The sequence below is a fragment of the Carica papaya genome, chromosome 5 (assembly GCF_054855325.1).
Source record: "Carica papaya isolate Zhongbai chromosome 5, ASM5485532v1, whole genome shotgun sequence".
In the NCBI taxonomy this organism is placed as follows: domain Eukaryota; kingdom Viridiplantae; phylum Streptophyta; class Magnoliopsida; order Brassicales; family Caricaceae; genus Carica; species Carica papaya.
In genome coordinates, this window is record NC_142313.1 from 7,674,350 (window position 1) to 7,702,151 (window position 27,802).

The window sequence follows — 27,802 nt, forward strand, 5'->3', positions numbered from 1 at the left end:
ATATATCATAATTAAAAATCAGTCTAATTCAATATAAAAAGTTGATTTTATAAATGTTATAAATGAACAAATGAATTTATTTTTTATTTTTACAATTTCCTGTTTTGAGTCTTTGACAAATAATTATTTTTACTGAAGATTTTTTTAAATAAAATTCTACATAATTGTTTTGTTTGTCAACAGTTTCGAACAGATTTTTTAACGATAATTTTAAAGTTTCCGTGTAATGGACTGAACCGGACCGGTTCACTGTAATTCTTCCGAACCTCTGTTACACTTCCATTTTCCCCACAGTTCTTACTGTCAAGGGAGACTCACTGTCACAGATCCGATCTCAAAACTTCCCTTAAACCTTCATTGCCCTTGTCCTTTTTTTTTCCTTATTCCTTTTTTTTTTTCTCTCACTTTTAGCTTCTAAATCAAAATATTTTATTCAATTAATCCCTATCCAAGCTTCCGGGTTGCTACCTTCGTTCATTAATTTTTCTCTGTTTCATTTGTGTGATCACATTCTGTTTCGCTTCAAATAAAGCATTTCATTTTTCCTTTTCATACTTATTGCCGGCAAAGATGCCTCAATCCTTGCACCAAAGATCGAATCACAATCTTTTTACAACTCTTTACGCGATGTCTCCACGTTCCTCGTCTAATTCACAGAGACCCATTTCGATTTTCAGCCGAACAGGCTTTATCCTGCTTCTTTCCCTCATGATAGTACTAGGTGTATTCCTGCCTTGGGTAGGGATGCCGGAATTCTTGTTCTCCAATTCCAAGGTTTCTCTCTCGAAATGGCGCCACTACACGCTGGCTCAAGCCGCGTCGTTCGTCGCCAAGAACGGGACTGTGATTGTGTGCGCAGTGAGTCAGCCTTACCTGCCGTTTCTCAATAACTGGTTGATAAGTATCGCCAGGCAAAAGCACCAAGATAAGGTGCTTGTCATTGCTGAAGATTATGCTACTCTTTATAAGGTTAACGAGAAGTGGCCGGGTCATGCTGTGCTTGTACCGCCCGCTCCAGATTCACAGACCGCCCATAAGTTTGGTTCTCAGGTATAATTCTTCTCTGCAATATATGGTCTTTCTCTTTTCTTTTGTCATTCGTTATTTTGTCAAGGAGTGTGAAGCTTCTGTTTACTCCTACTTTTAGTTGTCACTTGTCCCTGCTCCAACTTCCAAAAGCTGTGTGATCTATAATTTGCCTTGTCTTTCTTTTTTAGTGTGGATGTTAAATTTGTTTCCTCTTGATGGCATCAATGTTGCTTTATAATGAACTAGCTTCATCCAAATAAGCACAATGGTGACCCTGTATTTGTTTTGTGCAAATTTGGGTACCTTTGATTTGACAGAACTTGAAATGTTTGCATGATGATGGCGTTGATGTTTATACCTACATCTTTTATTTTGGTTGATCTAGAACGGGGCTAGTTGTGGAGCTTTATGTAAATTGGAAAGATGTTATTCCCATGCTTCTAGGAAGAAATGTGCTTTTTAATTGTTTTCTTCTTCTTTGAGGTGTTTTAGTAGTATAAATGTCTTATTGCATATGATAGTTGGTTTTGTTCTTCTGAAATGATCTTTTATTGATTCCTTTGTAGGGGTTCTTCAATTTTACATCGCGAAGGCCTCGGCATCTGCTTCACATTTTGGAGCTTGGTTATAATGTAATGTACAATGATGTGGATATGGTCTGGTTAAGAGATCCCTTTCCCTACTTGGAAGGAAATCATGATATCTACTTCACAGATGATATGGCCGCAGTATGTATATCAACTTTGCTTCCAGCTTTAATGTATTTTTGCTATGACTTCAATTCCTTGCCATGTTTTTTTAATTAGGGCATGGAGCAGACAGTGACAAACCAATATTTTTAATGGACCGAAGAACAAGTTGGGAAAGATATTAATATCTATTGAAAGAGAAAAATTTTAGCTTTTTTTTTATCCTATGGTTGTTAATTGGTACCAAAATAAAATTACAATTATAGTAAATTCACTGTGCCAGTTGCAGCCTGTTAGTACTGAAAACTTAGCCTTGAAGAGAAAAATAATCGCCTTTACAGTAGTTCATTGATTGGTGAGGGAAGGCATATGTACTTTAAATCAAATGAATCCTAGATATGTTCTTTAGAAATTTAATGAGAAGCATTCAAACAGAACTACTTCCATTTTACGTCTGCCCGTATTGTTCTTACTTCTGCATTTTTGTTATGACAGAAAGAGCGGTGGCATTTGTCATGATATTCCTTCACATGTTGTCAGGAACTTGCTTCTTTAACAGCTTCAAAGAACAGATTTGGTTCAGTATTTTAAGGAATTTTAAGGTTGAAAGAGGCAGATTAGGGAGATTGATAGTAGATGTAGAGAAGAGTGAAGGAAGAGAGAAAAGAGAGAGAGTTAGAAAGGATAAAGTTTAAGGTAGATTATCATTTCATTTCTTCATGCCCTCACTATTACACCCTAGAATAATATATGACATTACGTATTCTGCAGGAGAATAAAATAAAAATAACAACTTAGTACTAGGTACAATGAACTGCTGGATAACAGTGTCCTTTTCTACTGGAATTCTTCCTGGCTATTTCCTAACAGAATAGCATAAAATTAATACTCTAGCTAGCCTTTTCAGGTCCTCACACATGTTTCTTTGTGGGAAATCAGGTGAAACCCCTGAACCACTCCCATGATTTGCCACCCCCTGGGAAAAAGGGCAGAACCTATATTTGCAGTTGCATGATTTTCCTTCGCCCCACAGATGGAGCTAAACTAGTTATGAAAAAATGGATTGAGGAGCTTTATGCTCAGCCGTGGTCAAAGACAAAGAAATCAAATGATCAACCTGCATTTAATTGGGCTCTAAACAAAACTGCTGGGCAGGTATCTTCCTTATGCCTTCCAATTATTGCTAATATCATGTTCTCAATGAGCTATATTCTTACTTATTACTTGTTTGACTTTGCTTATGTATATATTTATGTTGGTCCTAGTTGATGAAGATTATTTTTTATCCAAGTAAAATTTCACCCACGTTTAGTATTGTAATTTAAATTCTATAGTTTTTTTATGTGAAATTTCAGTCTCTAGCACATTAAGAACACATGGATTGAATTGCAAAAGGTTAAAGCATAATGAATGAAAGTGTAATTTTTCCTTTTTTATTCTCCTGCAATTGATAACACATCTTATTTCCCGTATTCAGTCTCATTTAAATAGTTTCTTTCTGGTTGACTCATAAGTTATCTATTCCTGGATGTTTTTATGTGGCTAGTTTGCTGTTCGACTTATAAAATTACCTTTATCTGGATCTTTATTCTGCATGTCATACAATCAGTACCCACCTTTTCTGTTTTTTGTTTTGGTATGTAAGTGTAATTTTTCCTTTTTTATTCTCCTGCAATTGATAACACATCTTATTTCCCGTATTCAGTCTCATTTAAATAGTTTCTTTCTGGTTGACTCATAAGTTATCTATTCCTGGATGTTTTTATGTGGCTAGTTTGCTGTTCGACTTATAAAATTACCTTTATCTGGATCTTTATTCTACATGTCATACAATCAGTACACACCTTTTCTGTTTTTTGTTTTGGTATGTATTATCCTTTTTTTTTAGATAAAAAAGAATTCATTGAGACCAAGAGAGGGAAATACAAGAAAGGAGAATAAGATATCCTTCCAGAAGGAAGGAAGAAACAAAGAAGAACCCAATTGACCAAAAAACAGCAGCGAGAAGAAGAAAACAACAAAACAAAAATCTAACTATCGTAAACAATGATCTCCCAGTTTCATTGAAGATTGGAGATAGAAAGTCCCTGGTAGCATCTGTGCCCTTTAGTCCACAAAGATGCCAATAAGAACACCCTATCCCGTAGCTCAAAATGTGGGGTAATTCTGTTATTGAAGATTCTTGAATTGAGAACGTGGCAAATACACCATGGGCCAGCAAATAAAACACCCTGCCACGAGGATTTGACATTCTTCCTCAGTCCATTCCCATCCAAAAAGGTAGAAAGGAAACTCTCCAGAGTAGGGGGCACCACCCGATCAAGACCAAACATATTAAAAATATCAGTCCATAGTTTCCAAGCCACCTGTGAGTGAAGAAACAAATGTTCATGTGTTTCTCCATCATTAGAACACATTACACAAATATCCAGAGAAAGGAAATGATAAGGATGGTGGATTTGAGGTAAGTCATTTTTGTTGAGCTTTTGATGATAGCAGTCTAAACAAAGAGCTTCATCTTTGAAGGAACAGGAGTTTTCTGAAAACCCTTGTCAATATAATCTTGCCGTGCAAAGGGGGAGGTTTTGTCAAGGAGAGGCCTGTATAGTTGGTTGGTGAGATGATAAAAAAGGGATTTACAAGTTACATATCCAAGAGATTCCAATTTGCAAAATCTACCATCAGGTTGTGAAAATGGAGTTATAGGAGTCAACAGGTCCAATAAGGATAACATGTCCAGAGTCTCCCTGTTAGAGAGGTTATGAGGAAAGCGGAAGTTCCATGATGTCACATCCTCAATGTGAGTCAAAAATTGAGAAACTGGGGCTTGTTGTCTAGAGGAAAAGTTTTATAATCTGGGAAATTGAGTGGCTAAATGGTTAATTATTTAACCATTGACCATCCCAGAATCTCAGAGCAGAACCAATTCCAACTTGAAAGCATTTATGGGGGAGATAAATACAGTGAACTTGTGATATTGCTTTCCAGGAGCTATGGTGAAAATACCTTCCAGCATAAACATCCCAAACATCTATCACACTCCCGTGGATGCTTTTGATCACCCTATGCAACAAGAATGTGTTTCCCTTGGGAATCACCAAAACCATTAGCCAATAATGATAGGTTTTTTAAATGAAGATTTCCTATCCTCAATCCTCCTAGATTTTTAGATTTATAGCATACCTTCCAATTAACTAAATGATCCTTGTCATCCTCACCTATACCTAAACAAAGAAATCTTCTAATGTGTCCTCAATCCTATCTACCACCCTAAAAAGAATCCTAAACAGAGATCAGTAGTAGAGTGAGATGCTAGAAAGGTAAGCTTGGATTAAGGTAACCCTACTTGCCTAGTTGAAAAGACCCTTCCAACTTTGAAGGCACTTAGCTATCTTGGTCTCTACCTTTTCCTAAAAGGGGATACTCTTTGTGCTGCTACCTAGGGGAACCCCCAGATAGATAACAGGCCACTCCAATTTGCAGCAACCAATCTCTCGTACGATTTCATCTATTGAGACATCATCCACATTAATTCCTATAAGTCCACTCTTACTTAGATTTATCTTAATGTCTGAAATGATCTAAAAAACCTGGATTAGAGTTAAGACACGAGGAAGAGACTGATTATCATAGTTCAGGAACAGGATGGTATCATCAACAAATTGGAGATGGGAAACTTCTATACATTCCTTGTTAACCTTTAAGCTCTTCACACACTTTCTGCCTGCAATATCATCCTACTCGATACATCCATGACTAATGTAAATGGAAAAGGGGAAAGTGGGTCTCCTTGCCTCAAGCCCCTAGAAAACTTAACCCAATCTTTTGGTTTCCTGTTCACAATCACAGAGAACCAAGTAGAAGACAAGCTTCCTTTGTATCCACCTTCTCCATCTAGTCCCAAATCCCTTTTCTTAGAAAACTCTAAGAGTCTCTAATTCACATTTTGTTATGTATATCTTAATGCTTTTCAAACTTCAGTGAATTTATAAGCATGTTGATTTGAAACAATTTCTACTCATAAAACATGGCACTGAAGAACAGTCTATAGTACCCTTTATAAGAAATAGACAACAGATTAGTGTCTAACTGCTTCTTACTCTCCAGCAGGAGTTCTTGCCTTGCTGCTTTGGCACCTCAAACGAAGTACTAAGCTTATATAATATAAGTCAACCAAGCTTATGTAATTTAACTGTCTTCCTTTGATGGACTAGAAACAAATGATTAGATGCGTGTGCAGTAATTTTGACAACATGTTGTTTCTCATTTTCAACTTCTAGTAGGAGAGTTTGAACATTTTAGTAACTGAAATTTTGATCATTGATTATTACTGCTAATACTATCGATTAATTTTCAACTCTAGCTATGCATCTCTGTAACTGGTTTGCTTCCCTCTGTTCTGGGCATTTGGTTAGTCAATTCTGCATTCTTGGAAAAGCTTTTTGCAACTTGTGAAAATTTTCTTTTTACAATCGAATTTCAATTCATTAGTTTCAATTCCCTCTGTTCAAAATCTTGGCTCATATTGGGGTCATATTCATGCTGTGAAATCAGTAGTAGTGGGTTCCTTTTTACCTCTTTTAGCACCTGTCTTCAGGTAGCTTTTTGTTTTGATTATTCTTTGCTGACAATTTGTGCAGGTGGATCTCTACCTGCTTCCCCAGGCAGCATTCCCAACAGGAGGATTATATTTCAAGAACCAGACATGGGTTCAAGAAACTAAAGGGATGCATGTCATCATCCATAACAACTATATTACAGGTTTTGAGAAGAAGATCAAGCGCTTCCGTGACTTTGATCTTTGGTTAGTGGATGATCATGTCCTTGAGTCCCCACTGGGTAGATTATAACAAGTTAGGAAAACTGTGTAGTCTCTTCCTGCAGAACTTATCAGTCTTGTCGAACCATGGTGGGATATTGGTTTGCTACATGAATTATCTTTCTGTCAGTTACCTACCAAGCTGCCAGCATGGAAGGGCAAGGAAGATTATGGAGACCAAGTAGTTAATAATGCTCTTCTCGCGTAGTTCAGAAAATATGTTGAAAGATCCTATTGACAATTTGGCAGAATCATTAGGGATGGGAACTGCAAAGGCTTTCGGAATTGGACAACTCTGTGTAAGTTGTTCTTTTATCGTGTGGAAATGGTATCTTCCCATCTCCACCTACCTTTGCATGTCAAGCAATTTTGTTATAAATGGAGTCAGTTTTTCGCCGGGCTTGTAATTTTCCCTCTGCCCTGCTATGCAGCAAGTTTTCTTAGGTATTAACTGGATAAACTGCAGACTTGCGAGGGATTAAACTTCTGTTCATTATTTTGATTGATTAAGGGAGAGTGAACTTCTTGGTTTAATTTTTGATATTCCTGGGTAGATGTTGTTACAAATTCAATGGCTAATTATTGGTAAATTGCAAAGCAGTCCGTATAAACGCATTGAGCAATTTTTGTGAGTTAAATTGCGTGGCAAGCTCGTTAATCTTGACTCTGCAATGCCAACCGGATAAAATTTATGTTCATAGAAACTAAACTGGATAAATTGAACTGGCTTAAGACGTCTCATTGTTTGATAAATTCTTGAACATTAACCAGGTAACCATCTTCTTGCATCAAATGATAGAATTCACAAAAAATTGCCTGGAGGTGGACTACAACAGCATTTGTTTTCTGATCATTTCCAAAATTTGAATGACAAAAACAAAAGGTTTTAAATTGATTCATATATTATATATATATTTTTTAATATAAATTTGATCTCTTTTAAAAAGTTTTTAATTCAACTTTTAATTGTTAATGCATACGGAAATAATACATAAATTCAAATTGGACACGGGTTGTGTTTTGGTTAAATTAATATTTATGCCATATGTATCTAATGATCTTAAATTTGATGTGGAAAAAAAATTAATTTTTTTAATTATCTTTAGTGAAAAATTTAAATAATTAATAAATAAAAATACTTAAGTTACTCACAACGTAATATCTGAACTTTGGGTCAAAATCATTGTATACGGGTTAATTACTTTTTTTTTTTCTTTTATGTTTTTAATCTTTTTTATTAAGAATTTAAAATTTTTGTCTATACTAAATATATGTTATTATTTAACGTGAATATTGATACATAAATAAGAATAAGAACTTGAGTTGGTGCAACATTTTTACTAACAATGTTAGTGAACATTAACGAGTAGAAACTGAATCAAATTTTTTTAAAAAAATTACGATAAATAAAATATTAAAATAAAAAAAAAAACAAATTTAATTTAGATAAAATATTACAGACATCAATTCAGTATTTTTAGCAAAAAATACAGGGTTGCGGCGGCAAGACTGCAAAAATTGCCGGACTACAATTGCTTGCGATTCAACACTAAATAAATAAAAGTAAAGTTGCGTCTGCCGGGAGTCGAACCCGGGTCTATTGCTTGGAAGGCAATTATCCTAACCGTTGGACTACAAACGCTTTCGACGAGCGAGGTGAATTTAGTTTCAATCTAAATAATATTACTACCGAGAGAAATTAGTACCCCGGTCATGTTGCTTGAAAATGCAATTATCCAATCGTAGACCAGAAACAATAACAGATTGGCACATAACAATTTTATTATTTATTTTTCTCCAACCACAATAATTTTTTAATAAAATATATATTAATACCAAAATGTCATGCCAACCTCGTGACGTTTGTTGTTTTCTTTATTTAAATATCCATTAATTATTATTATCATTATCTTTAATCCTTAATTAATCACGGGAATAATTCCCCGTGTTGAAAAAAGAAACCTAATTATTTTCTTCATATTTTTCCTTCCGTTTTCTTCCCTCAATTAAATCTCATAAATAAATATTTGAGAAACATTTTTTTTTTTTTTTAATAATATCAATTCCCAAATATATAAATTGGAATATAAAAATTAAAACAACGGTTGCTTAAAAAGACAAGCCATCGATAATTAAGGGAAAATTAGATTTTGGAACCCCGGAGCCGAAATAGCTAAGTCTCCTTTACCTTTCATTTTCTTCCGCCTCACCAAAACCTCGTTGTTTCTACCAAATCTATCTCCTGTAATAACCAGACCTACCGCACTGTTAATCTTCCTCCTCTACTCTTGCTCCAATGACGATTCAATCCACGTCACCACTCTTCGCTTCCTTTCTCATCTTCCTCCCTCGTCTTTTACTAACCTCACTGACATCTCCCGAATCTTGTATAACTTGTCTTCCTTTCTACTCTTAAGTCACACGCGCAGTCCTTTTAATCTGAAAAGTCGTCCCTCTGTGTTGCTGGGTGATGTTGATGTACGTGTGATCTCTGTTGGGTGGTTAATTGTTTTTTTTTTTTTACGGAGCTTTTATCAGCTGTTCAGTGTCTATCTGTGCGGGAATGTAAATGGGTTCTCTGGAGAGTGGAGTTCCGTTGAAGAGAGACTATCTTAATCGCTCTTCTTCTACTGGAAGAAACGAGAGGCACTCTTTTCTGCAGAGACCGAGATCGAGATTTTCAAAGTTTTTGCTTTTCAAGAAGCTGGATTACCTCCAATGGATATGCACTGTAGCCGTCTTCCTCTTTTTTGTGGTCGTTTTCCAGATGTTCTTACCTGGGTCAGTGATGGATAAATCAGCAGAGTCATGGGGAAGAATGGAGATGGTATCTGAGGATTTGATGTATCTAAAGGAAATGGGTATTTTGGATTTTGGTAGTGATATTAAATTTGAACCTTCAAAGATTTTAGGGAAAATCCAGGGAGAAGTCAGAAGGACTAACTTGACATCTAATTTCAATCGAACACGACAACATTTTGGTTATAGAAAACCCCAGTTGGCATTGGTTAGTAATCAAATTATTATCTTTCCTGGGGTCATTTTGTTTTCTTCAAGCGATTTTGATCAGTAGTTCAAGTTTTAGACTTGCTTTTTTTCCTCCTTTCAAGATGCATGTTGTTGACGGGTCTCTGATTTTTCTGTTCTTCACCGATTTCCTTGTAGCTCAATTTTAGTTTGTTTTTATTTTGTCTCTGTGGTCAACTTCGGGATTGATGGCTTATCTTCTTGTTTTTTTTTTTTTTTTCGGAGGATTTACTCAACTTCGCTTTCTTTTCGAAGGTGTTTGCTGATCTATTAGTAGATCCACATCAACTGCTAATGGTGACTGTTGCTAATGCACTGCGAGAGATAGGTTATGCATTTGAGGTAATGACATTGTCCATCTTTTGTATAGTCTAAACTAGGGTGCCTCTCTGTTGATTTTATTAATGCTTCTATACTTCTGTTTGTAAAGTTAGAAACTGAGATAATTAGCCTTAGTCAATAAGTAATAGTTTGTGAAGATTTAGAACTGTTTCCTTTAAGGTCCTTAGTTTGTTTGCTTCTCTGTGCTGAAAATCTTGTCTCTTTCCTCTTCTCAACTAATTTTACTTTCTAGGGGTAGTAATAATCTTAATATTTCAGAAATTTTGGATTTTTGCTTCTAGAAGTTTCAAAGTTTAATGCACTTGATTTTTTGCTTTAACCATCATTTGATGCACGCTAATTTACAAAGAGTTGCGTTATTTTGTTATCTTGCAATACAACCTTGGGTTTTTTTATGCCATGTAGTGTAGGTAGTACTTCACCGTTTCCCTCTTTTACCGATCAGGTATATCAATTCGTATTGTTTTAATGTCTTTTGTCAGGTTTACTCACTTGATGATGGTCCTGTCCATGGTGTTTGGCAAAACATAGGAGTTCCAGTCACTATTCTTCCAAGGAATCGTAAGGAGATTGTTGTTGATTGGCTAAAGTATGTGGCTGCTGAAATTGTAAATTGATATTAACTGATAAATAATTAAATTTACCTGTAACATTCGGGTAATTCCCCTCTTGATTTATCAGGGTATTTTCTGTTGAATCACTGACTCTCCTGCCCCCAATTTGAAGCCTTTTTATACATTGCTTATGTTTTACATGTACATAGTATTTGGTTGTGTTTGCTTAGTTTTGTGATTTTAATTTACATAATATAATTTCCTAGTTCTCCATTGATAATTCATATCTGAACAAAGTGTAAATGCATTGAAAAACTTAATCAGCATGACTCTAAACCCAGTGTTGCATCTGTTTGGACACTTTTCTTATTCAACATGGTTGAACATGATTAATTGAGTTGATGTTATAATTTTCTCATTATATCTAACTTTATGTATGTTTTTTGCAGCTATGATGGCATACTTGTGAACTCTCTTGAAGCCAAGAGTATCTTTCCTAAGTAAGATTTCAGTTCTTGACCGAGATAATCTTCCAAAAATAATTAAAATCTGCCTTCAGGTTCTTTGTATCCACTACTTATTTTATATATATATAATTTGAGTTTAGAGAGATACCGTTTGGTTCTCCTACATTAACATTGACCTGTATGGAAATATGTAATAGGCCTATCTTTTTTTTCTTTTTCTTTTGTGGAGTGTAACTGGCCTATGTTTGAGTTTTTCATAGTTAAAACCAATAAATTAATGAAACAGGGTGCTTGGTTATTGTATGACTCAAGGACTTTGGCATTGTTGTTTTAAACCTAGTTTGGCCTGAAACCTGGAATATAAAGCTGTCCCTGTTCATGATAATTAACATCATTGTCAATTGGTGTTTTAAGTATATTGATGGCTATTTACTGTTTTATTTCATCCTAAATTTTTGTCACCATTGAGCTCTTAGTGCTATATTTTTCATCTGCTAATGTTTATGTTGTTTCTTGTCAGTCTAATGCAGGAACCTTTCAAATCTTTGCCCCTTATATGGATCATCCATGAAGGAGCACTTGGTACTCTTTCAAGAGAATACAATTCCAGTGGGCAGATTGAGATCCTGAATGATTGGAAAAAGGTTTTCAGTCGTGCTTCTGTTGTTGTCTTCCCAAACCATTTTCTGCCGGTAATAACTTTTGCAAAACATTATTTTTATAATTCTATTAACATGTCAGTAGTTTTCCAGCTTGTTGCACTATATAAATTATTTTTTTTTAGATAAGTTGTACTATATAAATTATAATGTGTCAAGTTAAAGTTTTCCTGAATTAGACTCCTTGCAGAAGTAATATTGTATTAGTCTTTATGGGAAATATTATGGCCAAGTCAGAAGATATGAATAGAATGTTGATCAGACTGAAAAATTAATCTAAAAGAAATTATACTGCTGTTGGTTGTATGATTCAACTGAAACTTTGATGTCGAGCTAACAATCAAGATCAATGTAATTTTTTGAGGTTGAAGATTAAGGTTGAGATTTATTTCCATTGAGTTGATTTCTTTTCTGCACCTTTTACAGATGATTTACTCTCTGTTTGATACTGGTAACTATTATGTTATTCCTGGTTCTCCTGCTGAAGCATGGAAAGCAGAGGCTTTAAAGGTGTTGGACAAAGATGATCTACGTCTCAAGATGGGATATCGTGCTGATGATCTTATTATAGTAATGGTTGGAAGTCAGTTTATGTATAGGGGTATGTGGTTGGAGCATGCCCTTGTTTTACAGGCTTTGTTGCCATTACTTGCAGACTTTCCTGCTGATGGTAATGCAAATTCCCATTTGAAAGTAATAGTTTTAACTGGGGATTCAACCAGTAATTACAGCATGGCTGTTGAGGTATAACCTGCCTGGTAGACATTGCTTTAACTCGCATATGAATGGCCTTTTTCTGAGCTTCTTCATTGAACCTAATTTTAATTAATCTTGTTTTCGCTCAGGCTATTGCTCATAAGTTAAGATATCCTAGAGGCACTGTACAGCACATAGCCATTGATGGAGATCTTGATTGGGTACTTACTGTTGCTGATATTGTGATCTACGGATCCTTTCTTGAGGAGCAAACGTTTCCAGATATTTTGGCAAGAGTTATGTGCTTTGAGAAACCAATTATTGCGCCAGATCTCTCTGTTATCAAGAAACATGTATGATCCTAGCTGCTGCATTTTCTTTAGATTTCATGCAGAGAGAGTCACTAATTGCATTACATGCACACACATGCATTAGCAACTAAGAGTCAACTAAGGGGATACATTAGTGACAATCTTGAGAGAGGTAAGATGGGGTTGATTCTGATCTATGGTTCTGATGATGGCATTATCTTCTGTGTAAAGAAGGGACAGCATTTCTTTTTGCTGTGGGCTGAATGCATATTCTTGTTGAATTGGTGCATCAGATTTGAACCCGATTCTTTCTCCTTGCTGGCGCACAAACTTCTTAATCATTTGTCTTTTTCTCCCTTGTCCACCTATCACTCTTGGACACTTAATTGACTAGCTATCCTTGTCCCTTGGTATTCTGAAGTTTCATCCACATAGTTGTAAAGATATATATGTTCTACCTTGAGCAAAGTCTTAATGACATTATGGTCATATAAATATTAAAGCCCATCTTGAGTGGATCTTTTCATATAACAGTGATTCATGCAGCTCAGTTTGATGTAGTGGCTGTATCTCAGAAGAAAAGGTTTGAATTAGCGATAATAGTGTCTGATGCTTGCATGGATAAAGATGTGGAATAACTTAAATATTTAGACTGTTACTTTTTTTTTTCCATTTTTCCTCTGTTGTCATACATTTCCTTTGTTTTCAGACATTTGTTGGTTCTATGTTTATGTTCATTAAGCAGCTCACTGACTGCATTGGCAATAACAAATAGGTTGATGACAGGGTGAATGGATATCTTTTCCCCAAGGATAATATTAGGTTTCTGAGACAGATAATATTGGAAGTTATCCCAAGTGGTAAACTGTCTCCTCTGGCTCGCAATATTGCCTCAATAGCAAGAGAGACTTCTAAAAACCTGATGGTTCAGGAAACTGTTGAAGGTTATGCTTTGCTACTTGAAAATGTTCTCAAGTTTTCATCAGAAGTTGCATTCCCCAAGACTGTTAAAGATCTTTCTCCCAAATTGAGAACAGAATGGCACTGGCATCTATTTGAAGTTTTCTCAAATTTGACTTATGAAGACAGAGAGTTAAGAAGTTACAGATTTTTAAAGAAGATCGAGGAGGAGCAGAATCATACACAAGAAGAGAGCTCAAGTTCTACTACTGCTACTCACGATTCATTTTTATATGATATTTGGGAGGAAGAGAAATATATCAGGATGGTCAATACTAGAAAGAGAAGAGAAGAGGAAGAGGTAGACTTTTAGTTTGCAAAACAAGTCTATCCTTCAATCACCTTGTCTTTTTTAAAAAATAAAAACGAGAAATTGTTGTGTTCCTTTTTGTGAAGTTTTTGTTTGGAATTTTTTGCAGTTAAGAGATAGAAGTGATCAGCCTCATGGAACATGGGAAGAGGTATATCGAAATGCCAAAAGGGCTGATCGGTTGAAAAATGATTTGCATGAAAGGGATGAAGGGGAGCTTGAAAGAACAGGTCAACCATTATGCATCTATGAACCATATTTTGGAGAAGGAGCATGGTCTTTTCTGCATCGCAATTCACTTTATCGAGGAATCGGGCTGGTGAGTTTGGTTATGCCAAGCTAGATTTCGAAATCCTTAACGTGTTTACTTCTCTATAAGGAATGTTGTGTTGGATAATCATTTTTGGGGTTGTTTTGACGGAGCTGGTGCCTGGTAAAACTAATAAACATTGTAAAAATTGTTTTAAAATGGTAAAAATGCTATAAAATGGCTTCAAGCAGTATTTGGTAAAACTTGTAAAAAGTACTTTCAACGTAAGATACAATATTTTATTAGTTAACTACATTATAAAATTAATAATAAATGTTGAGATAATAAAAATTACATTACAATGAAGCTAATTGTTTTCAATTATTTAAAATATTATTTTTTTGAAAAACTATTCTAATAATTAAATTGCTTTAAAAGATTTGTTTTAGTTTAATTATTTTATTTATTTTATTCAATATAATCTTAACTTACATTATTATGATTTAATTTAAAGTAAATATAATCTAAATAACCTATATTAATCTTTATTAATAATGAATTAATATTATATTTTTATTTTAAAAATATAAAGTACAAAAAATCTTTTTTTTAACCAAAAATCTTTTTGGCCTGATTTCTGCTTTTTGACTGCAGAAGCTGGGCCAAACCAGCACCTAATTTGCGTAAGTTCTATAGTTCTTATGCAAGAAGTGGTTTTCTTTTTATAATACTAATTGTTGAATCCTATTTCACAGTTGAAATTAGAAGTGATTTTTTTTTCTGTTAATTGTGATAGTTTATGGCATGAAGGAAACTAGTATTTGTTTTATGAGCTATTTCTTTTTGTATAATGATAATAATACCTTTGTCCTCTGGAGGTTGATGACAAGGTAACTTTGAATTCAAAGGCAACATGTTCTTAATTTTTCCTTGTGATCTTTTACAAATCATAAAAAATCAATTAAACATGGAGACAGGTTGTTCTAGTGTTGTCCTCTTCTTTCGTGATAAAATTTGAAGGCATATTGTTTTATGTCCATCGATGATATGCCTCTATGAGGCTGTATTGTACTAGTGGTTTAGCTCACGGTATATTCTATGCTCAAATGTACTGAATTTGGATGGTAATATTGATATTATTTGCTAATGTCATTAGATGATGACTGCATTTGAGCAGCTTTTTTCAATCTGATGAATGCGTGGACTGAATTCTTGCAGTCCACCAAAGGTCGAAGACCCAAGACTGATGATGTTGACGCGCCATCTCGTTTGCCAATTCTTAATAACCCTTACTACCGAGACATTCTTGGTGAATATGGAGCCTTTTTTGCAATTTCAAATAGGATTGACCGTTTACACAAGAATGCTTGGATAGGGTTTCAGTTTTGGAGAGCAACAGCTAGGAAGGTGTGTTTTTTAATTCTGCTCTGCTCTGTATCTGTCAAAACGTTTTGGCTTTCTTTTTCTCATATTTCTGCATTCTAGTTCTTTTTGATGATTGATTGGTAGTCAGAGTTTGGATCACTCAGACTGATCTCGTCTGAACAACTCAACAAACCAGAGTTCCGTCATGAAATTTAAATTCCCACTGGTGGTGGTTCAGCAAGAATATCCTGAGTTCATGTCCGCTGGCCTGCAACCACAAACAACCGTAGGCTTGCAGTTTGCAGAGTTCAATTCCAAAACGGAGAATTAAAATTTTGAGTTTGCTATTATTTTTTAATATCATATTTGGCAAACTGCTCAAGCTCGCTACTGTATATAGTCAATAACACCAATATATCTGACGGAATTACTGCACCCACTTGTCTCCACTTTATCTGTCTAATGCTGTTAATGACTGATGGATTAAATCAAAGCAGTGATATAATTTCTGTGGTTTGATACCTGGTGATCTAATTATTGGCTTTGAACAGGCATCATTGTCAATGGTTGCTGAAAAAGCATTACTAGATGCTATTCAAACACGTAGGAATGGAGATGCACTTTATTTTTGGGTTCGCATGGACATGGATCCTAGAAACGTCGCACAACAAGATTTCTGGTCTTTTTGTGATGCCATTAATGCTGGAAATTGCAAGTAAGGGCTGTTGAATTTATTGCTCCAGTTTACTATTTAAAATTCTACTATTATGCATAAGGTTTTGTAAATTCATCTCGTTCTCTGTGGATATTTGGTCTGATTCTTTCATTTGGTTGAAGGTCTGCTTTTCTTGAGGCCCTTAAGAGGATGTACCACGTAAAACATTTGGATTCTTTGCCGCCAATGCCTGAAGATGGAGACACATGGTCTGCCATGCAAAGTTGGGCTTTGCCAACTAGATCCTTCTTAGAGTTTGTTATGTTTTCGAGGTTAGTGTTTGCATTCAAGGACTCGATTTCAGGCTCTCATGTCATTTTCTTCATAAGTTGGAAGATTTCAGTCACATATTAAAGAACTTTCATGCAATTTGTAGGATGTTTGTGGATGCATTAGATGCACAAATGTACGACGAGCACCGTCAAAGTGGACGGTGCTATCTCAGTTTCTCCAAAGTAATTTCTTTTGGACTGTAATGATTAGTTTTTTAGATGACCATTGCACCCTCTCTAAATGGGTTTTTTTTTTTTTATGCGTTTGACAGGACAAACATTGTTATTCACACATGCTTGAGCTTCTTGTAAATGTCTGGGCTTATCACAGTGCAAGACGAATGGTGTATGTGAACCCTGAGACAGGCATGATGCAGGAACAGCACAAGTTCAAGAACCGAAGAGGTAAAATGTGGGTTAAATGGTTCTCATTCCCCACCCTAAAGAGCATGGATGAGGACCTTGCCGAAGAGGCTGATTCCGATCGCCCAACAAGACACTGGTTATGGCCATCAACCGGAGAGGTGGTTTGGCAAGGAGTATTCGAGAGGGAAAGACATCTCCGCAATCAGCAGAAAGAGAGGAAGAAACAACAGAGTAAGGATAAACAGTCGAGAATAAAGAGGCGGAATCGACAAAAAGTGATAGGCAAGTATGTGAAACCTCCAGTAGAGGATCTAGAGAGTTTGAACTCAACAGTGGCAGTACAAAATTAAATTCCAGAGATTTTTGACATCCTCCAAGGTGGGGTTCTAATTTTATATAATTCTTTTATTTTTAATTTGATTACCGCTGCTGGTTTTAGTCAGGAAGGATTGTCATGTAAGAGGGTTTTTGTATGTAATTAATTGCAACCCTCTGGTCCCTGCTGTCAATTCTGGGCGCTCTGTATGCTGGTATTTATTATTTGTAATTTCCCCCTCCTCATCCAACCACAAAATTATTTGTGAAACTCTATTCAATTGTATTATTTGTTTACTTGGGGAGTGGTTTTTTTTTTTTTTTTTTAAATTAAAAGTAAACCGTGTTCTATTTCTATATAGGATTTTCCAATTTTAGGGTTTCAAAGGGATGCCAATGATAACTGTTTCCTATAAATTTTTTTTTTTTTTTTTTTTTTATATTTAGATTTTTAGAAATTGTAATTGAATTGCTAGTAAATCTGCAGATGAGACTTTGTTGATACTTGATTTTTTTTGTATATTTAAAATTCTAATGAATTAAATAGTTTATCTAGACATTGTTTGTTTACTGTGTATATATATATACTTTTAAGTGCCATAATTGAGTTTATTTTATTTAAAAAGTGAATTAAAGAAGGTAAAAAATTAAAAATTAAAAATTAAAAATTTAAATCATTTTAGTTAGTTACGCTTCTTAATATCTTCTTCAAATATGTATAATAATATAAATTTATATTTTTATTATTTTTAAGTTTTTACGGTCAATGTTTTTTATTCAAAACTGTAGTTTTTCTAAATAAAACTTTTTTGGAAACATTGAAAGATTAAAAAGCCCGATAAAAGTAAACTTACAACAATATAATCTAAAACTCACCGTATTAGTTTTTGATGACATACTAATTACGTCATATTTCGGTTAATATTCAGTACAATAAATCAAATAGAAACAGCTAGTCAGAAAAGAAACAAAACATTTGTGTCTAAATCTTGAAATTTTACAAATTATGAACCAATTATTAAAAATTTCAAAAATTTAATAACCAGAAATAAAATTAAAGCATTTAAAAAATTAAATCGATAGATTTTAAAAACCCTTCCGTGGAGGCCCAACTAAAATCCTCACGGACTGCCTTAGTTGGGATCAGTCCAGTTGTCAAAAACGAGATTTCTTCATGGTCCTTCTCTTCTTCATACTCCCTTCCGTTCTGTACCTCTTCCAGGCAAGCCCTAGCCAGTAATCACCCTCCCGGTCTCTTTCTCTTACTCTCTGTTCACTGACAGGCGTTCCTCGCTGCCAGCGGTCATTGTCTGGGGGTATCTCTTCATTCCTCTACTTACCTTCATCTTGACAGCGGCGTGAATCTGCTCCAGCGACCACTAATTCCCATCCGCTTCTGTTTTTTCACCGTCCGATTTCCGCCTTTTTTATGACCATCACTCACTGCTTAGGTACAGCCCTTTATAGCTGTGGTTTCTCATTCCTATGGTTTTTATTCTTTCATATAAATACTTGTCGAAGTTTGAATATGGATTTCGAATGAAATATTTTCTAATCTAGAAAGGCACCCGAGTTGATTTCCAATTTTTAAAGCTAAGTCGGTAGTTTTGTTAAAGTGGAAGTTAGGAATTAAGCATTAGGCCACGCGCATGTTTACTTGCATGCGTTTACTTGGTGTAGGGTTCAGTGGAAATAAATTAGGCGTTTGGTTAGGCTCAGGCTTTTATGATTCTGCGACTGATTTACTCGAATGGACAAATATTAAGTTTTCTCAATTGGTCCCTTTTATGGTTTATGGTATCTATGTATTATTATTGTTTTTCAATATGTTCGTTATCATGATTAACAAGTGTATATTTTGACACAGAGAGCAGCTAAGCAGAGCTAGTTCGTGGATTAACTGAATCTGTGCAGAGAAAACCAGTTTGAGGATTTGAACTTTTAGGGGGTTTTAGCTTTTAAGCGCGCGCCACTTATAAGGATGGGTAGAGCAAAGAAAGCCCAAAAGTTTGCAGTCATGAAGAAGATAGTCACCTCTAAAGCCATTAAAAAGTAAACACTTGTGCTATTTTAATATTCTTTTTTTTAAAGAAACTCTTTTCATGCATTTGGATTCAGCAAATAATTCCTTACGTTCAGCTTCTTGAGAATTGATTTTTCTATTTTTGTTTCTGTTTTATTTATTCAGCTACAAAGAAGAGGTCTTGAATCCCAACAGGAAGGATCTGACCAAAGAAAAACTTCCACGAAATGTGTAAGCCTCTCTACATATTAAGCGATTATATTTTTTATGATTAAGCTATTAAACTTCTCAAAGAAACGGAGGAAAAGAAGCTATCGAACTTGAGATTTCTGTGTTGTTTAATATTGTATTCATTTATGTTGATCAGGCCAAATGTTTCTTCTGCACTTTTCTTCACACACAATGCGGCCTTGGGGCCGCCTTATCGGGTTTTGGTGGATACCAACTTCATCAATTTCTCCATCCAGAATAAAGTGAGTGCTACATAAATTAGTTGTTTATAAAGATTTTGATCATTTTGCTTGAAACTGATTGGGATTTAAGGCGCTTGTGATCTAGAGTTCATACTCTGCCCATTAATGACTGCACCAGATTAAACATTTTCTTATGCTTAGATGTGATGGTGATGATGTTCAAGTCTTAGAAGCGAAAATGATCACATTAATTTCACCAGGTTTCTCCATCTAGAATGAAGTAAAAAAGTGTTAGATATTTTTTTTACTGACTTCAAATTTTCAGGTCTGATGCTTTATGGTAAAAGGGGAACTTGAAACACTGCAATCATAGTATTTTGCATCATTTTATGTCAAAGTTCTTGGTTGATTAGTGATAGTATGAAGTCTTATATTTATTATATTTTGATAGAAGGCTGAGAAAGCCTTTGATAGAAACTTACCGTTAATTTCTTTGTCTTAACTTCACCTTAGTCAAGATTCTATTGAAGAATTATCTCTGTTGTGTTAACAAGAAAACAAAACAACATCAGGTCGTTAACTGAATGAGAGTTTGATTTCCCTTGCTAATATAAACAATTTGTTGCATTTCTTTATAGCTGGACCTAGAGAAGGGAATGATGGATTGCTTATACGCAAAATGTAAGTTTTTAAATTTTTGCTCCTTTCAACAATCGACTATGCTTTTAATTTTTGGGGGGAAGGTTAACTCGTTATATGTATAAATCTAATGTGATGATATAATTATGAGAAAGTTTTTTATTCTTTAAAATAAATAGAACCATGAGAAAGTTGGAGGATGTAATTTGTGTGAATGCGGATAGCAGAATCTTTTCTTTGTCTTGTATTTTTTATTGATTTCTTATGTTCTTTTTTGAATGAAGGCACTCCTTGTATCACAGATTGTGTAATGGCTGAGCTGGAGAAATTAGGTCAGAAATACCGTGTTGCCCTTAGGTATGTTTTCTTGGTTTTATTTTTCTTGATTCCCTAGCAAAATTAAGCGTAGGGTGTTTTAGAGCAATTTTCTATTTGTGCAGTCATTTTTATACATTAAGGCTTAATTTGGTGTGTTTTAGATGAGAAGTTTGTAATTCTATGTTCTCTGTTTTTTATTATTAACATATATTTTTTTATCTGTTGCTATTTTCACATAAAAAGTAGATGAATGACTGGTACCTTATCCGAAATGTTTGTGACAGTGAAGTTGGGTTGTCATTATTTACAGAAATCCCTAGAAATTCATGGCTTAGGTTTATTGATTCTTATCATTCTTTAAGGGAAGTTGATAGGTCCCTTTGTCATTTTTAGGACAATCTCCAGGCTCTGGACGGTGGAGGCTTTGGTTGCATCTTCTTTTCCTTGTCTTTATAGAATATATTAAACATAATTCCATTGACCCGCTAAAAGTGGGAGATGGTTCTAGAGTGTAGTTTTGGGAAGATCCTTGGATTGGTGATCAACACTTAGTCACTCAATTCCCTTAGTTGTTTAATATTTCATCTAGGCATAGTGCTCTTGTTTCATGTTTTGCATCCCTTACTGAGGATAGTGTTTCCTGGAACTTTCACTTAACACGCAACACAGCTGAAAAGGAGACTCCTAATATACTCATTTTGATATCTTTGTTGGAGATGACACATATTAATCCACATCCTGACACAAAAATTTAGACCCTGGAATGCTCAAGCCTATATACTTGTAATCCTTTTTTGATCACCCACCAAAGCCCCACATGTCTCCTGTTCCCTCTTGCCAAGGAATTTTGGATAGCTCCAATTCCTTCAACAGTAATGGTTTTTATTGGATTGCCATTCACCGAAGGCTCGACACGAATGAGATGTTACAAATCCATCGGCTCAATTAGCCTATCTCCGAATATTATGAATAGCATGTTACAGATGGCGAAAATCATTTCCATTTGTTCCTTCATTGTGAATGGCATGGAAGATATGCACTAAGGTGTTTGCGATGTTTGGTTTCCATTAGGCCGTTCCTCCTACAATGGACCGGCTAATACAAACTAGCTTTCAGGGGGAGGGAGTCCTAAAGAGGATCAAAACCACTTGGCAGGGGCCTTGTAGATCCTGGAAAATAAAAGCTCTCTCTAAGAGTTTTTGTATACATATCTTTGCTATGATATAGACAAAAACTCTTAGAGAATGTTACTCCCTCTTTCTGGAAAATAAAAACTCTCTAAGAGTTTTTGTATATATATCTTTGCTATGATATAGACAAAAACTCTTAGAGAATGTTACTCCCTCTTTCTTGAAAATAAAAACTCTCTAAGAGTTTTTGTATATATATCTTTGCTATGATATAGACAAAAACTCTTAGAGAATGTTACTCTCCCCTTTCCGGAAAATAAAAGCTGTCTCTAAGAGTTTTTGTCTATATCATAGTCCTGAATAGGACAAACTAATAATATGCTCAAGGCTTGTAGATCTCATAGTTTTATCCATAGATGTTTACTTTATGTACTTCTAGAGCTTAGAGTGTGATAGTCACTCGGTTCTTCATTTTGGGTGCTCGGAGTTGGAGGGTTTGGAATAGGTTATTCTCCATGTTTGGCATTTTCTGATTCTTTTGCTTGACATGGAAACCTTTGTTTGTTGTTTTTGAGTTTTGAGTGGAATAAAGAGCATATGATGCCATGGGAGGGCTATCCTTGTGGGAATATTGGTCATTTGTTGGCTCAAAATACTAGACTTTTTAAGCTTCTGACTTGGTCAGCTCATGTTATTCAGGATAGAGTGGTGCTCCTCACTTCTTTTTTGGATTAAGTCATGTTGTTTTTCCAGGGTGTTGCTTTATCTATATTGCAAGGATTGGGGGCTTTTTTTTTTAAGTATCTTCTTTGCTTTTCTTTTTCCTTTATCTTTTTTCCACTTGAGGATATGTGGACGTTCCCATCTTGTTTTAACTCTTTTTCCTCCTAAATTACATTTAAAATGGAGAAAAATTATTTCCAAAATAAATCTTGCCAATTTACACTTTGATAATTGAATTAGGATTATGATGCTCAGCATCATCCTGCAACCATTCACGTACAAGAATTTGCCATTTTCAGCTCGTGAGATCATTGGACTATCTTTGTTAACTTTTTTTCTTTCCTGGCTTGAATGTTTAACAGGATTGCAAAGGATCCACGTTTTGAAAGGCTTCCCTGTATTCATAAAGGGACCTATGCCGATGATTGTATTGTTGATAGAGTTACTCAGGTTAGAGCTGTTTCCAGTATATACTCAAATTTCTTCAAGTGGTTGTTATATTAGGTTCATTCTATCTTTCTATTAATTATCCATCTTTTTTGGAATGCTAAAGTTCAAAGTCATACTTCTCTTTGATATCACGTCGTCGTATTCTTTTAAGATCTTCACAATGAATGCTGTAACAATATAGAATCAATATTCACCTGGAGTACCAAATAGAAAACTTACCTCTCGACAATATGGACATGCAGATTCTTATTTGAAAAGACAGTCTCTTACCAAAGAGAAGATATAACTACTAGTAAAAATATTTGTGTTCAAGATTAGCTATAAAAATAGACCAAATAGGAAGGTATGAAATACAACTATTCTAAAAGAAAAAGAAAAGGAATAGATTATCCCCTGGGGCAAAATCTTCTCTTTTGACAAATTAAGGAGATTTCAGATAATCATTGTTAATGGCTGCCCCCTTATGCCTACAGGATAATGAATCCCTAATCATTTTGTTCTCTGGTGTTCTAAAGCTAGAAAATTATGGGGTTCTGATCTCACTTTTCTCAACATTTCTTGAGTTTTCAGCGGATTATTGGCGGATGGAATCTTGGCCTGAGATGGTATTAATGTCTATAAGCATAGGAATAAGTTTATTTCCCTCATTTCTTCAGTTACTGTGTGGATTATTTGAGAGGAAAGGAATAATAAGGTTTTTGAAGATAATGTCTCTTATTCATTTTGTTAGTATCAGGGACCATTGATTCTATATCTCAAGTTTTTTCGTTTAGAGACCTTTCTGTCTTGTCTGGCGAGGATCTAGGAAGTACTATTAACATTTTATGTTTTTCTAGTTAGATTTCTTTGTCTGAACGGGGTAGCACCACTGTCCTTTCAGGACATATATATATATATATATATATATTTTGGTTCTCTCCTAAACAAAAAAGATATAGGTTGTGTTTGTTATGGTGGATAGCAAATCTTTTAGCCTATGTATTTAATGATTGGGAACCCAGAACTATTTGAATATGGTAATGCGCTACCTACCCTAGGCTGGTACTCTTACTGACCTCATCAAGGATGAATAACCACTATGTCGTTGGGTAGTGCACTAAAATGATATTTTTTTGAAATAACACTAAAATGACCATATTGTCCTTATTATTTCTTTTCCAAATCTAACATTCACCTAGCACTAACTATAGAATTGCCACCATCATCTGCTGCGACACTAGACCGGCAGAAAATACTCTTCCACAATCATCTATCACCACTAAATACTATGCACCACAAGAAACACCCGCCCACACCATATGCCCCTGGCTTGGCAGCCAAAAGGTTTCTAATCTTGGTTTGCAGCCTGCAAATTGTCATTATAAAATATATTTTTAGTTTAGTTGTTTATGTTTTATTATTTATATTAATAGTTAATATTTTAAAATATCTTAAGAAAAGGATAATATAGTCATTTAAAATACCCCACCTACTCTCCTACACAAATATCTCTAACACAGTTAACTCTTCCGTATTTATTACTACCTTTGCCTATATCCTACAGTTTTCCACTCTACTCTACTTGAATTGGTGAACTCAGCCTTAGTTTAAGTAGACTAAACCAGGGCTCTTACTAGCAAAAAGGCCGGTGATGCCCCAGATCTGACATGCGGAGGTGGTTGGGTAATCATCTTGATCTGGATGATAGCTTCACTTATTCTTTGAATATTGGGGATTCCATTAGAATTGAGATCAATAACCACACCACCTCTATCATATATACGACATTATATGACGCAAGAATGCATGGTCAACACAGACCTAAAATGCTAGGTTCTGAGCTGCAGCCAATATAACCACAACTGGAACATGCACAAGATTCAACAACCAAAGTTACTGGTAGTCCCGAAGATATGATATCCTCCTATAATAGTTAGCAGTACTGAAGAAGCAAGCCCTACCAAAGAAAGAAAAGGACTCCCTTTTAGTGAAAAAAAGAAGTCGCTAGCTAGATGTCAAAGGTGGTTCTGTTCATGCTTCAGACTATCTGGCTAATTATATTTCTTACATATCTAGGTGACTTGAATATTAACCTATTAAAGGACATTATTATTGTGGTTAACAGCATGTGTAGGATGATTATCATTGGCCAGAAGATTGAACATGAAGATGCAAAGCATATTACATGCAGGGAATTTTGTTTCCATAAATATGTTTGGCGTGTTAATAAAGGAAAACCCTATTTGTAGGAAGTTCTTACCAGTGATGTTGGTTTTGAGGGTATTTTGCTTGATGTTGAATATTGATGAGATATTACATCAAACCTAGGTGGAACACTGGGAGCTGTTATCAGCAAAAAACCTGTTGCTAGTCGGGCCCAGATTTGATATGTTTAGATGTGTAGAGTTTCTCTTGAAGATCTCAGTGATTTAAATATACCTATTATATTAGCAGTACTACTGAGGTTGACATCATGTGTAGAATGATTATCATTATCCATAAAATTGGAGATGACCCTAAGAACTGTTGTCTTGATAAATTTGCTTCCTTTATTAGAAAAGGAAAAACTTCTGTGGGAAGTTCTTATCAGTAACATTGGGTTTGAGGTTATTCTGATCTGTGTTGGAAACTTGGTTATTACTGAGGATATTATGGCTCTATGAGGTCGAGCTTGTCTTTAGTAGCTGCATCTAAATGCTTGTCATTGTTGAAAATAAGTATAGCTTTTTTTATTTTAAAAAAGGTTAAATATAGTGTTTGACTATCTGTTTTTCAAGAAATGATATCGTAAATGCTTTATTTGGTAGTTCTGCTTAGTAATAATGCTTTTGAAGAATATTTCAAAAAAGGAAAAATGGTTTTGAAGATTGTAAAATTAGCTCAACTAAGGAAATTTGTCTTTTTTAGAATATAAACGACATATATTTTGTGTTATGTTAGCAAAAAGATTTTAAACATATTTGGAAAGTAATCAAAATAAATTACTTCTGTTCTTTTGGTTTTGTGAGAGTTGATTTGTTGCTTTGATTATTTCTTTTCCTGTCAAAAAAGATTTGTTCCTCTAAGAAAATCACTCCACGAGTTCCATCTTCATTGCCATTATTATATGCTAATTTAATTGGTTTAGTGTGAATGGAACTAGATCCTTGAGAATTTATATATAAAATTTTTTTTGGAGCAATCTTTATTACGTTTTAGTATCCTGCAATATGACATAGTTTGTTTTCCCTACGGTTTATCTACTGGTAACTTGTATTTTTTATACTGGAAAGTTTCCTTTATTTGTTTGTTAATTGCTCTGTATTATTGGAAACAGCATAAATGCTTCATAGTTGCTACATGTGATCGAGATCTCAAGCGAAGGATTCGCAAGGTAAGATTAATCTGTTTTATTTTGTCACTACCGAGGGTAACAGTAAACTCAGATGCACAGGGTTTGCTTTCTTCCTGGCAGATCCCCGGCGTGCCAATTATGTACATTACTCAACACAAGTATTCTATTGAAAGGCTGCCAGAAGCAACAATTGGGGGAGGTAGGCCACACGTTTGTTGTTGTTTATAGGGAACTTGCATTAATTTGTTTTGGTTTTAAAATGCACATAAATTTGAAACTTTTCATACCGTTTTAATGTTCTATGTAAAACTGCTTATTGATCTATTGCCTTCCATGGGAATTTGACATGTATGCTTTTGTGCAGCTCCAAGATTTTGAGGAGGATCATAAGTTCTTTTGGATAACAAAAATCTAGGTTCAAGTTGATTAGGTAAAAGGCCAAACAGCCTTCGTGGGAGCCATATTTTGCTTGTAGTAGATCCATGGCAGAAGATTATGGAACAATATGGGGGCAGTTTCTCCAATAGGCTTATAATAGAAAATGTGTTTCACATGAGTAGTGGTTGATAGATTGTTTTGATAAAGAATTCATCATTTTGTTTTCAATGTTTGGAATTGATGAAAGTATAATTTGGATAGAGATTGATTCGATCTTGTAAAGTGACCCTTCACCCTATTTTTTCTACTTGGCTGGAAGACACATTTTCTAGATAGATAGACACCTTATGTTAGGTCCTGATCTCGTTTTCTGCTTTGGGTTCAAAAAGAACCACAAATTTAATTACAAATTTCGATTTGTTTTTATTGTTGATACTTGCAAGTTTAAATACATGATTTTCTACTTGCTACAATTATAGAGCATAATTTGAAAATGAAAAAAATTGGATAATGGGATACATTAGTTAACGAGAATAATGGAGATATAATGGAGATACTGGATTGCTTATTAAGATATTTTTGTCAACTGATTCAACAGTGGTTTGCTTTCCACGTTTTTCTCAAAAGTATTGTGAGTTTTTTTTTTTAAGAACTGTCCTCAAGATTCATGTTGCTAATTCGTTCATGCAATTCCTCGATGTTCTCCCATGTAGCTTCTTCTTCATTGCCTTCTAGTACTAAGTTGGGGTTTGTGACATCGATAGCCAGGAGGTGAATTGCTCATCGCATTTGAAGCACAATTCGTGTATTTGCTGCCTTTGCATTTCATTCCAAGAGATTTGCTTAGTGGCAGCGGTTGCTACTAGCGTTTAGAATAGTTGAGTGGTCACGACTCGCCCATGTTGGTTAGACTGATTTTATCAATTGAATTGATATTTTCTCATGCGGGCCAAGTTAATCATTTCATTTAAGGACTTAGGTCGAAATATTCTGATCTTGTATGTTATTTTGAGTTTAAGCCCACTAATAAAAGTTTCTACCAAGACCTTCTGCGTTCAGCCCTGAACTTGACTACTTAGTCACTCAAACTCTTTCTAGTATTTGCTTAATGGACCAATTTGTTTTACTCTGAACAAAATTTCATTAAAGTTTTCACTCTCGGTCGGTCCAAACTGAACCTACAACTCCCCTTCAAATACAGTCAAAATAATCTCTTTTTCTTCTTCTTTGTAGACCCTGCAAAGCTATTGCCACCACTGGTTGGCTTTG

At 34.8% G+C, this 27,802-nt stretch overlaps 3 protein-coding genes and 1 non-coding gene across 5 annotated transcripts; 3 read left to right on the forward strand and 1 right to left on the reverse strand.

The window, feature by feature from the left end:
• Positions 1 to 295: 295 nt before the first annotated feature.
• Positions 296 to 7,071, forward strand: MGP4 (Nucleotide-diphospho-sugar transferase family protein). The gene is made up of 4 exons (XM_022032110.2): positions 296 to 1,050; positions 1,596 to 1,757; positions 2,658 to 2,873; positions 6,359 to 7,071. Exons 1-4 carry the CDS (start codon positions 571 to 573, stop codon positions 6,566 to 6,568), a joined length of 1,068 nt encoding a protein of 355 aa, XP_021887802.2. The 5' UTR covers positions 296 to 570; the 3' UTR covers positions 6,569 to 7,071.
• A 1,036-nt stretch (positions 7,072 to 8,107) lies between these two features.
• TRNAG-UCC (transfer RNA glycine (anticodon UCC)) lies at positions 8,108 to 8,179 on the reverse strand. The gene has a single exon. It is a non-coding gene; the product is annotated as a tRNA-Gly (tRNA).
• A 487-nt stretch (positions 8,180 to 8,666) lies between these two features.
• On the forward strand, positions 8,667 to 17,443 carry LOC110807078 (glycosyl transferase family 1 protein). The gene is made up of 14 exons (XM_022032095.2): positions 8,667 to 9,544; positions 9,820 to 9,906; positions 10,389 to 10,495; positions 10,910 to 10,960; positions 11,448 to 11,619; positions 12,013 to 12,330; positions 12,432 to 12,635; positions 13,369 to 13,854; positions 13,973 to 14,182; positions 15,332 to 15,520; positions 16,030 to 16,193; positions 16,316 to 16,465; positions 16,570 to 16,648; positions 16,738 to 17,443. Exons 1-14 carry the CDS (start codon positions 9,107 to 9,109, stop codon positions 17,179 to 17,181), a joined length of 3,099 nt encoding a protein of 1,032 aa, XP_021887787.2. The 5' UTR covers positions 8,667 to 9,106; the 3' UTR covers positions 17,182 to 17,443.
• Positions 17,444 to 18,259: 816 nt separating this feature from the next.
• LOC110807080 (PIN domain-like family protein) lies at positions 18,260 to 26,959 on the forward strand. 2 transcript variants are annotated; one of them, XM_022032101.2, is made up of 10 exons: positions 18,260 to 18,597; positions 19,014 to 19,198; positions 19,335 to 19,400; positions 19,537 to 19,642; positions 20,221 to 20,263; positions 20,524 to 20,578; positions 22,755 to 22,842; positions 26,138 to 26,194; positions 26,276 to 26,354; positions 26,520 to 26,959. In XM_022032101.2, the coding sequence occupies exons 2-10, from the start codon at positions 19,128 to 19,130 to the stop codon at positions 26,531 to 26,533; spliced, it is 579 nt and encodes a 192-aa protein (XP_021887793.1). In that variant the 5' UTR covers positions 18,260 to 18,597; positions 19,014 to 19,127; the 3' UTR covers positions 26,534 to 26,959. The 2 variants fall into 2 exon arrangements, with proteins under 2 accessions (XP_021887793.1, XP_021887792.1); XM_022032100.2 differs by having other exon boundaries at positions 18,263 to 18,597; positions 20,506 to 20,578.
• The last annotated feature ends 843 nt before the right edge of the window (positions 26,960 to 27,802 follow it).